The sequence below is a fragment of the Schistocerca gregaria genome, chromosome 5 (genome assembly GCF_023897955.1).
Source record: "Schistocerca gregaria isolate iqSchGreg1 chromosome 5, iqSchGreg1.2, whole genome shotgun sequence".
NCBI lineage: Eukaryota > Metazoa > Arthropoda > Insecta > Orthoptera > Acrididae > Schistocerca > Schistocerca gregaria.
In genome coordinates, this window is record NC_064924.1 from 606,376,699 (window position 1) to 606,389,284 (window position 12,586).

At 38.7% G+C, this 12,586-nt stretch overlaps 1 protein-coding gene across 1 annotated transcript in view; it reads left to right on the plus strand.

Annotated features, from left to right (window-relative positions):
- The first annotated feature begins 3,352 nt into the window (after positions 1-3,352).
- LOC126272791 (nuclear receptor 2C2-associated protein) overlaps positions 3,353-12,586 on the plus strand; it is a 51,994-nt gene continuing 42,760 nt past the window's right edge. Inside the window, exon 1 of the mRNA XM_049975941.1 lies at positions 3,353-3,554. Within this exon, the coding sequence (XP_049831898.1) occupies positions 3,517-3,554 (38 nt within the window). The 5' untranslated portion in view covers positions 3,353-3,516. The remainder of the gene's footprint in view (positions 3,555-12,586) is intronic.

The window sequence follows — 12,586 nt, forward strand, 5'->3', positions numbered from 1 at the left end:
AACTGATCTTTGAAATTAAAACAGTGAAATCGAATGATATTACTTTAATGCTGGCGTTTGAATTGCAATGACTCGGCTTCATTCCGGAAAAGGAAAGGACCCTGCTTGGTAATGCAATTGGGACAATGAGCAACAAAGATTCATGCTACGTTGCTGTAATTTTGTGAGAAAAATTTAACAGTTTGAAAAGCTGAGGTCTGCCATACAGTTCTAAAACTTTACGTGCTACCAGTCTTCCTTGTTGGTTGATTGGAGGTTTGAAGTCGTTGATCGAGGAGGTGGCGACAGTCACTCATTGTTGGCCGTCGCTGTTGCAGAAGCTTGATGTTGGCGCGCCTTCTTCTCGACACGATCTCCAGCCGAAACGGGCTCTTGATGTGTGCCAGCTAACGCTTCCCGTCCGCGACACCATGTCAGAAACTAACATAGCAAGTCGAGCGCAATTACATGCTGCCAAACCCCGCAAGCGCGGCAACTGGCTGGAGCGTCACACAACACACCTGCTCCACTGCCCTCCTCCAGCCAGACCCCCCTCTGCTTGCGCTCCGTGCGGCAGAGTTGACACTCTCAAAGATCGTAAACACTTTCGTTCTCCATACGACCTATCGATGTAATGGTTCGATAGCATAGTTTTCCCTAGGCGAGACCCAGCGTAAAAATACTAATAATATTTACAAAACAAACCAATACATATATATATATATATATATATATATATATATATATATATATATATAGTAAAACAAAACTAGCGCACACTAACTTTCTGTGTGCATTGGTGGGGAGCTCGTCGTATGCTCGATCCACATGGTCCACAGTGGCTGAAACAAATGAAGCCTCTGTTCTTGTTGACCTGCAATGCACCCTGTCTTTTGTGGACATGGATCAAACGACACAAACAGCGTCAAATTAATGTATTGTGCATGTGGTTGGGGTGCTCGCAGTAAGCTCCACCCATGTGTCCATGACTTGATGAATACAAAAGCAAGGAATCCACCATCTGCATGGGACAGTGGCCCAGCTCACGCTATATTGACTATGTCACACTTGCACGCACCACACTGATTCCAAGCCTTCATGAAATGGTAAAGCTCATGTTGAGCTGTAGGGGAACTGCAGTCCTGCTGTTAACATGTTTCTGCAGTATGGTTGACACAATAATAACAATGACAAAGTTTATTCATGTTGAAACCATAGAACTGATGTTCTTGATAAATTTCTGAGATGTGGAACAACATTTCAAAATATTAACATTTATGTACTAGCGAAGATATATACCTACAAACATATCAAGCAGTAACTATAAGAGATTGCATAAACTCTGTTTAACTTATCTATAGTGTTTTTTTTCTTACATAGCAAATAATGTCAGAAGCAAATGTATTTTTGTCCTTCAATAGAACTTACTTTTTTAACTTAGAGAAAGATTATTTAATGAACACTGTGTCAGCACTTTACTATCGTTTTTATACATGGTGTAGGCATAATCTCTATTGAGTCACTATAGAATGTAAATAATTTTTTGCTTCAGGTATTGAGCCTGTCTTGTGGAAGGAGTTCTTCATAGACGGTAATACAGGGAAATGTTGAAAGTCAAATCTAAATATATTGTTCCAGAGACCTTTTTAAGTCTCAAACATCTATGATGTGTGCAGACTGAAGCAATGAATGAAAATTTGTACCATGACCAGTATTCAAGCCCTGGCCTCCTGTGCACTAGACAGATGTGCTATCCACTATGTTGCCCTGGCACAATGGGAACACTAACTGGCTCAGGTGTGAATGGGAATTCAGTTCCACAAAGCCATTGTGCCAGGGTGGAGTAGTGATCAGCACATCTACATAGTGAGCAGGAGATATAAGTTCGGATCCCGGTGTTGATACAAATTTTCATTTTGTATATCAGTCTGTCTATATATACAACACAGATGTCTGAGACTTGAAAAGGTCTCTGGAAGCATATAGTTTCATTTGATTAAAGCACCTGTGCCTTTATTTCAGTCAGTAATCTCCATTTCGCTCGATGCTGAGATTCTATTCCAATACACTTGGCGAGCCTCTGCAATACTGTTCGAGTTTGGGGGGAATACCAAGTGTGCTGGAGTGTGAATGAGAATTTCGATTGAGAAGGGAGGTCCGCTAGGGTAGTCAGGGCAATTGTGCAGAGCCAGTGTGCCACAGTGGTGAAGTGATTGGAACGTCTGGCTAGTGAGTAGGAGACCCGTGTTCGAATCCTAGCCTTGGTACAAATTTTCATTTATCACTTCAATCTGCTTATATACATCATAAATATTTAAAGAATTTAAAATAATGACACTTTCTAGTCTATATGTTAATGAACTGTGTGCTTTCTGAAAACCCGTCAGGAATTTTCGGCATTGGACGATCACGTTCATAACTACAAAACAAGAAACAAAGATTTTTACACAGAGACACTCAAAAAACAGCCTTCACCAAAAAAAGTGTACATTATCAACCTAAAATACGTTTTAGTGCATCGCCTGCTACAATAAAGAAAACAAAATAAATCCAAAAATTCAAAGTAGAGCTGAAGGAATTTTTAAAACATGTAGCTTTTATTTCGTTAAAAAATGTCGGAATATGAAAAAGTAAAATTATTTACATTTTCTGATATCAGATGATTGTATTTATATGTAAGATTGTAAACAATCTAAATGTAATAAGTTTAATGTATGCCTATGAATTGACTACATCAGTAAGTTAGATATTTAACAATGTAAAAAGTTTACAAGATGTCATGAAAAATTTGAACTGAGTTCTGAAAACATAACAAAATAATAAAACAAAGATTAAGGAGATGCAAAAGCACAAAATCCTCTACTACAACACGCGTGAATGCGACGAAATTAGGCCTACCGGGGTTGGCAGTTGACTCATTTCCCCCATAAACTCAACGTTAAAACTTTCTTTTCGAAACATATAGCTTAGTCTCGTCATCCTGACGACTCGTTCCATACTGCCAGTTCCACTACGTTGACGACTTGTGTGAATGCCGCCATTTAAAATACACAGTGGACTGTTTTGACGTATCGTCATTCCGTCCCGTTCTGTCAAATGTGGATCGACGTTAATACTGATTTTCATACTACCAATACATTGCAAACTATATTTAATATATAGTACTTCGGACACTTGTTAACGTGAAAAGAGTGCTGAATATGTGTTTAGATTTAAACGTAAGGAATAATAGTTGTTAGTTATTCGTATCCGTGTCAGATCCAAGTGCATGTGCCAGCTTTATTATACAAGAACATAAAGGTATAATACTTTTTTTCGTGAGTCTATGGTGTAGCCACAGTCTGTGGTGTAATACAGTCTTTGTGACTGAAATACCTTACGTAGTCAAGGTGTACAATCTTTGATAATACCTAGTAAACACTGAACACATGTGGCAGATGTAAACAATTGGTTATCACGTGGTTGTAAGGGTTGGCTTCAGGATGTCAATTGTTTAAGATTTCGGTGACACGAATAAAGAATAGACTGACATTAATTATGGCCATTTCACTGAGTCCATCTCAGTTACAGTGCAGGTTGGTTAAAGAAATTAAGTAAACATTTGTGTTGTTAATGACGTTTACACTGTAATGCAAACGGGTACAGGAAGAGCAGTAGTATGCACGTTTTGATGGGGTTTCCAGTCGACTTCAAGAGATTTTTTCCCGTGTAATAAGCCAGGTTTCATGCGAAATACGTAATGCTTCACAATTGAAGAGATTTTTCCAGAGAGACTGAAGTATGGCGTTGTTAAACCTCTCTTTTTGCATCTTCATCTATATTCCGCAACCACTGCGAAGTGCTTGGCAGAGGATAAGCCCTATTCTACCAGTTGTTAGGATTTCCTCCCTTTCCATTCAAGTATCGAGCGCAAGGGAGACTGAGTGTTTGAATGCCTCTGCGTGCGTGCTGTAGTTATTTTATTCTGACGATCCTACATGAAGAGAAGTGATAAGAGAGATGTAAATAACTACCGCCCTGTTTCACGGTTAACATCGTTTTCCATAATTTTTAGAGGGTGGTGGATTCTAAACTAGTATTTCACCTCAGCAAAAATAATATCCGCAGCGAATCACCGGTTGGCTTTCAGACGTATTGCTTCACTGAGAACACCATTTACATATTCACAAGCCAGGTTTTACAAACATTAAATAATGTAGCTCCTTTTATTATTATATTACGGCCTGTCGAAGGCATTTGACCACATGAATCACAATAGTCTCCAAGATGAATTGAAGTTTTATGCTGTTCAGGGTACAGCCAACCAATGGCTGATGTGAGGTCGAACCAAGAGAGTGCACAAAGTTGTATTTAGTAATCCAGCCAATAAGGTTCAGAGACGTAATACTAAATGGGGAGAAATCACATATGGGGTTCTTCAAGACTCAATCTTAGGTCTGTAATTGTACCTCATATATGTAAACAATCTTCCATATTATATATAACAAGCAGAATTAGTTCTTTTTACAGATAACACTAGTCTTGCAATGAATTCAAGTATATGCACAGAAACAGAAGAAGTGGTAATTAATGTTGTTAAAAATATGGTTGACTGATTTTTGTTGGTCTTGCCCTTAATTTTAAAAAGGCACGATGTATTAAGTCCTGTGTACCTAGGTCAATGATACATGAAACACGTTGTAAAGAAATAGTAAATAGGATGGAAATTTCAAAATTCTTAGTGATGAGAATTTAAATTGGAGAAAACACTTTTGGCTCATAACCATCTCGTATCAACACAGAAAAAGAGAATTTTCTACTCATTGCCTCAGATTTTCTTGAAATTTGGCATAGGTATACTGTTGGTGTAGACTTAGAAAAATATGGAATATTTCTGAGATATGTCACACATCTCGGTATTATAGAGCTGAAAACTTATAAAATTACTATAGAAGCTTTCCTAATTGAGCTACAGACTTGGGATGAATACAGTCCTACAGCATTTTTGACACCCTTTCCCATGGTGTAGAATAATATTCAAGTTAATATTAGAAAATTCCTTTCAAAACAAAATTTAAAATTTTAATTTATTTAGTAAGTATATATTTTAAAATTTCCTAATTTATTCCATGAGCAGCTAGTATTGTTCTGAATCACAGGTGAAAATATAAATTTGAGATGATAATTTCTTCATTAGTAAAAAGGTGAAGACTGAAGCTCTATCTCCAATAATTTGAGTGTGTCCAGGTGTTAATTACTAAATCAATATGAATATTGACATTTTCATGAAAATAAACATGAACACTGTTGTTATAAAGATCAAAGTAAATAGACCACAGTAAAACAAACTGTTAAGTAACAGGCTCTAGTAATCATTTTAAATTTGTTTGGCACACATCATTTTCAGGTAAAAAGTTCTTCCAGTAGGAGTCACAGGATTTACTTTCACCAGATCATCCATTACTGATACCCACTGAATATCAGCATTTCATGGATATGAGAAGAATGTAGGTGGCCCAGTTGGATGAAGAAAAGTTATTTACACATCATCAAGTTGTTCATTTTTCTGTACCACCAGTTTGCTTGATAGACAACAGTGACATAGCCTGATATGGGAAATACAGAAGTGTCCGATCCTGCGCGTCTGCTTTGACCCATGATATCACAAATATGGTGGAAACGATCATAAACAACAATTCCAATACGGCGCATATAAAGTCGATACGAACACATTATAAAGACGAAAATACATCAAAAAACAAAGACACACACACACACACACGTTCCACAAAAAGCCTAATGTGCTCTAACGGGACAAGTGCGGGAAGTTGGGGGTTTTTGGGTGGGGACAAACTCAATATACACAAATTTAGACACCTACCCCCATACAAAATGACGAAAAAAACCGACATCACAAAACTCCCCAAATACCATTAAACACAATATCATATGGAATCGGACACTTCCCTTGACCTATATAGATCTACAGCAGCTCCCGATCCCATAAATTGGGATCGAACACTTCCCATGAACTATATAGCTCAACAGCAGCTCCCAATCCCATCTCCCAATACGAAAACCAACATACACCGCCAAACATTAGGATTGGACACATCCCTTGACCTACATAGATCTACAGCACCTCCCGATACCATAAATTGGGATCGAACACTTCCCTTGACCTGTACAGCTCAACAGCAACTCTCGATCCCATATCCCATTACAAAAACCAACATACTCCGCCAAACATTGGGATTGAACATTTCCTTCCCACCATATAGCTCAACAGCAGCTCCCAACCCCATAAGTTAAGATCGACCACATCCCTTTACCTATGTAACTCAAAAACATTTCCCAATACCAACCTTCACAGCCTGAAATTTCAATGAAACACTTCCCTAGACCCCAACACACAACACACACACCAAAAACAAAAAAAATAAAAATTTACCACAAAAAAGTTCCAGCCCCACAAACTATATTGGCCACAACATACACACACACACAAAACCAAATGAAAAACCCAACCCACCGACACCTCAAACACCCCCCCCCCCCTCAACCAACCCAACCTCCCCCCTCACTCCAAAATAAAAAATCCACAAACAAAAACCAAATGCAACATAAAAAAATCTCAATCACACACTACAACTAAACAAAAACTTCAACAAAATCGATCCTCCACAACTGAAACACAAACACACACACTCCCCCCCCCCCCCTACCTTAAATACTCTAACACCATTAAACCACCCACCCCACCCTGAGCCGCAGCCAACCACTCACCTACGCAAACCAACCACTTTCGGCCTATACATTTTACCCACAGCCATTAAGAAAACCCGAACAACACAATAGCCCTCTGGGACACTATTCCGCCAACAGTACTCATCTAAATGAGACTGAAGGTTGGAAGAGTGCCTCTTCCCGCTCCCAAGAACTGACTTAACCACCCCCCACATCCCCTCTATTGTATTGGTACAAGCCCCCGTCTCATAATTCTTAAACTCTAAGCTATGATTCGCTACTAAAAGATGAAATCCCCTCTCAACCAACCCCCTATATGAAGAAAAAGCATCAGAAACTATTGTGGACCCCGGCTGTATATATTCCTCAATTAACCCCACTAATTCGGCCTTGAACCTCCCTTCCATTACCCTAAAAACACATTCGGAATCCCCACCCTCTGGAACAACAGCCCCCCCACACCCAGAGACCAGCCACAGGCTTCCCCCTCCCATACTTCCTTTTTCCTAACTGTGACTCGTCCACCTCCACAACCCCCCCATGCCCCCCCCCCCTTTCCCAGCTTACCCCTGTACTTAATAAATTCTGAGCACACTTCACGACAAAAAGAATACCAATCAAGCACACTCCTCTCACTCACACCAGTCTCATGCACGCAAAAACTCTGTGGGGATCTATAACAAAAATAATAAGTAACAAGTACAATCTCGCGCATGCCCAACCTAGAATTCTCGAACCAGGTGCCGCGCTGTATGGAACGCCATATGTTGTCTTTCCTACAGTGCCTTATATAACCGTCCCTGGTCTGAGAGGCCGGAACTTTAGCCAACTTCATTTCTTCACGGCAAACACTGCACTTGACCACCTCGGCAATTAAGCCAAAAAGCTGCAGGAACTTAATCAGCTCTAAAGGGGTGTCCCCCATCATAGCCCTCAAACGGGAACTATTTATCTTATCTGTCATATCCATTCCTGAACAAAAAACAACTGATTAAATTTAATAACAATACCACACGACGTACAGCGATCATCACTACATTAACCTTCACACAAAACCACAAAAATGTTAACTCACTGAAACAAATTCCACTTCAAAAACACACAAACCATACTCGTCACTGAACAACAGCAAACTGAGCCCAATACACGAAACAAACAAAAACCCTGAACATACCACCAGAGGGCACAACACGACGACATCTACAAATACGTCACACTCACAAACCAAACTCCATGATGTCACACACAATAACACCCTTACGTCACGGGTCAAAGCTTCTGTCGACCCCTGATGTGTCTGCTAATTTTAGTTTATCAGGAGATTCTGTTACTTCCTTTTTGCAAAGTTGTGAATCCAAATAGAAGTTAATCACCAATATTTTTATCTAGTTTTTGGAATGAATGCGTGGTATTGATGTGTTCCTTTGATAGTCAATGTAGGCTCAAAATGATTTTTAAAGAAACATTCTGATTCAATATACTCTTCTTGAGCTTAATATGCAAAGTCTACAATGATAATGTTTTCTGCTGCCCATTCAAAAAGTTGCAGTGGGGTTTTCATTTCGTTTTCATCGTCTTTAAGGATCCTCTAACACTGTCATAAGCCCCTTTGCCATGTGCTGTGGTAAAAAAGTGCCACTCTACTTTCACTTTAAAATCTTTCTCATGGAAACAGAGGTTTAAGAAGTTATTTTTGTTTCTGTATTGGGCAGCAGACCCATCTGAAAATAGAGTAACTCTTTTGGAAGGTTTTGAAATTTGGCTGTCAGAAAAGTTACAAGTTTTTTGACGTATATTCAGCAACTGTGTTGTGCTCTCATGAATGAGAAACAATTACTTAGGATGTTTAACTTTGTTTTCCTCTTTGAGATGTATAACAAAGGGATGGATTCTGGCCTGTTGGTTTGTCCAGTGGTAACTCTGAGCTGCTTCTTGTGGATCAATGCTGTAATTTTTAGAAAAAATTACACTTGACAATGAATTCTGATGCTTAAAGATTTTCTGTTGTGATGTTAAGAAAATATCCCTACTTCTTGACTATGAAGTTGTGCTGAACTAAAACATACAGCTTACTGCAGAATAATACAGTAAGCTCTTCTGAATCTTTCTCCAAAGCCTCTAGATTACAGTGGTCAACTGAAAACCACTGGTGAAATTGTACTGGCTCTGAGCACTATGGGACTTAACGTCTGAGGTCATCAGTCACCTAGAACTTAGAACTACATAAACCTAACCAATGTAAGGACATCACACACATCCACGACCGAGGCAGGATTCAAACCTGTGACCATAGCGGTCGTGCGGTTCCAGACTGCAGCACCTAGAACCACTCGGCCACAACAGCCGGCTGAAATTGTACTTTTCCAGTTGAATTGTCAGAAGAGGATTCTTCCACAATTTTACGTGTCAGTTCCACATGGACAGCAATCACATTTCCCCATGTTGCAATCGATAGACAGTGGATTACAAAGTACTTTGCTAGGCTTTGTGTGTAATTTTGATTTTTGTCTTTTGTAACAGCTTTCAATTTAGTATTTTCATCATTGGTTTCACATTTTGGCGATTTGTACACACACAAACAGTGTTTGCCACTTTGACCAGCTAACATACATTGTTTAGGTCACAGTTCAGCAAATTTAGAGAAACCAGCATTAGGGAAGCATCTGGTTCCACCCATCTGCTTTGATCCATGACATCATCAATATGGCAGAAACGCGTACTTCTAGCATTAACAAAATGACGACAATAACATAACTACACCTACATGCCAAAAATGCAAACAAAAATAAAAAGACACAAGAACGTCTCACTCCAACCCTAAAATGAAACTAGTGAGATAACTGCAGTAAATAGGGAGTTTAGGGTGGGGACAAGCTAAACTCAACTTAGAACATAATGCTACAACTTCGAAACCACCTGGAATCGTATATTTCACTCGATCTGTATAGCTCAGACCAAGTATGTGATACAAAAAGACCAACATCAGCGATTCCGAAAAGCGGAATTGGACATTTCCCTTGACCTATACAGGTTGTTACAAAAAGGTACAGCCAAACTTTCAGGAAACATTCCTCACACACAAAGAAAGAAAATATGTGCACATGTGTCCGGAAACGCTTATTTTCCATGGTAGAGCTCATTTTATTACTTCTCTTCAAATCACATTAATCATGGAATGGAAACGCACAGCAACAGAACATACCAGCGTGACTTCAAACACTTTGTTACAGGAAATGATCAAAATGCCCTCCGTTAGTGAGGATACATGCATCCACCCTCCGTCGCATGGAATCCCTGATGCGCTGATGCAGCCCTGGAGAATAGAGTATTGTATCACAGCTGTCCACAAAATGAGCACGAAGAGTCTGTACATTTGGTACCGGGGTTGCATAGACAAGACCTTTCAATTGCCCCCATAAATGAAAGTCAAGAGGGTTGAGGTCAGGAGAGCGTGGAGGCCATGGAATTGGTCCGCCTCTACCAATCCATCGGTCACTAAATCTGTTGTTGAGAAGCGTAAGAACACTTCGACTGAAATGTGCAGGAGCTCCATACTGCATGAACCACATGTTGTGTCGTACTTGTAAAGGCACATGTTCTAGCAGCACGGGTAGAGTATCCTGTATGAAATCATAACAACATGCTCCATTGAGCTTAGGAGGAAGAACATACTGACGAAACTAAAATGAGCTCTAACATGGAAATTAAGCATTTCCGGACACATGTCCAAGTAACATATTTTCTTTATTTGTGTGTGAATGTTTCCTGAAAGTTTGGCCGTACCTTTTTGTAACACCCTGTATAGATCAAATGAAGCCCTCAATACCATAAAACCAACACCTGCAACTTCGAAAAATGCAATCGGACATTTCCCTTGACTGCTCAAATTCACCTCTTTATATATACCGGCAAACCACAAATATAAAGTCCACAACCAAAAACTTCACAGTCCTACATAAGTCACAGAATGCCACTCAAACTGAAACCGCAATGACTTGAAACCTCCAAAAGTGCCACATTGTCTAGATCAGTTAAAACACAACTGAAATACCATAAATATAAAACCGACAAAACATTATAATTACTAAAGGATAAATCTAAAACAAAAATTACTTACCAACAAAAATCTCCGACAAAAATCACCATGATTGCCCCCTGCCACCCACGCACAAGGGTGCCAGGGGTGTTGAGGGGAGAGAAAAAGAAAAAGCACAACAACAGACACCAAACTAACCACACCAAATGAAAACGCCACACACATAAACAAAGTAGAAAAAAAATAATAACTGACTGAAAACACAGCAAACACTTCCAAATCCACATTACAGCATTGACTATCGAGACTCAAATAAACCCACATTTACCACAGTGATAACCAAGACTCAAATAAACCCAATACCACACAATGAACTCAACACGTCAACATCCAACACTAGAGGGTGCCACTAAATACAAGAAGACGACATCTAAAAACACGAACAAACTCAAAAACACTTTTTGATAGTGACATCAAACAAAATATCACCATATGTCACGGGTCAAAGCAGACGGGTGCAATCAGACATTTTCAATGACATGACAAATCTGTTTTAATGGTGTAAAACTTGTCTTTAAAATTTTTGTATGCTGCTTTAATGTTAAACAATATGAGCCTTTTCATAATCTTTGATTTACTTCTGTCTAAATTAGTACTTGTTGCACAGTCTTTAAGACCTGGCATTGCCCTACTAGCTACATCATCTTCATAAAATGACTGTCTCTAATGGCAAGCTTTTCACTTGTTTTAAATTTTGACCTTCCAAAAAGCCTTTTTCTTTAAGACTTCTGTATTAAATGCTTGGCCATGTAGTTTGACACATTATATTCATACACTGTCTTTCTAAAGCTCCAGTTATCTGGTAAATGTGTTGGAAGCAGTAGCCTTTTCATCCTATTTGTACAACTGGAAATCTTGTTTTTCAGATTTTTTACATCTTCACATTTCTCATCATTGCTATCTTTTTCTGATGACAAACTGTCAGCAAAGCAGAAAATGTTTACATTTCATAGACGAAATTTTTCTTACTTTCAGTGTACAATACTTCTTGTATTTCATTTTTCTGTTAGCAACAGGAGGCTCGCCCAAGTGACTGAACGACCTCTGAAGTAGATATAAATTCTGTATTACTGTGCAATAATGTTTCTGAGTGAGAATGATCAGTCAACATTTTTGTCACTCGAGGACTGCACATTTTTTAACATAGTAATTTTCTTCCTACGTATATCTCAGTTTTTTGAACCACTGACTGTTTGTAAATACAACACAGGCATCCATGTTGTGACATTTCTGAGCTTTTTGCTTTCTCTAAAAAAGTGATTTGTTTTCTGTAATGAATTGCAACACTGTATTCACATTATGTCTGCTTCCATCTTTAGGGACTATGTGTCAGATTACATCTTGAGGAGGGGGGGTGGGGGGTACACCACACAAATACACTTAATGTTAAAGTAGGAAACCACTTGTTAAAAATCAGCCAGTAACTTTCACATTTTAATGATTTACTTTAAGTCACTTTATAGCTTCCAATAACATATTGTTTTACTGAAGCACTGTATATTTGACATAAACAATAAGTAATCTTGATATTCAATACAAGTTCACAAGCAACTAACTTATTAGACACAGACAACTTAGAATATATCCATTCTGGAAGGGCTGCTCTCACTTGGACAGTGAGTATTTTAACATGAGTACACAGTCGATAATCGAGCTTCAGTCTTCTTTTTTTTATACTAATGGAGAAATTATTATCCCTAATTTATATTTTCACCCGTGGTTTACAACAATTTTAGCTTCTCAAGGAATAAATTTGGAAATTTTAAAATATGTACTTTATGAAAA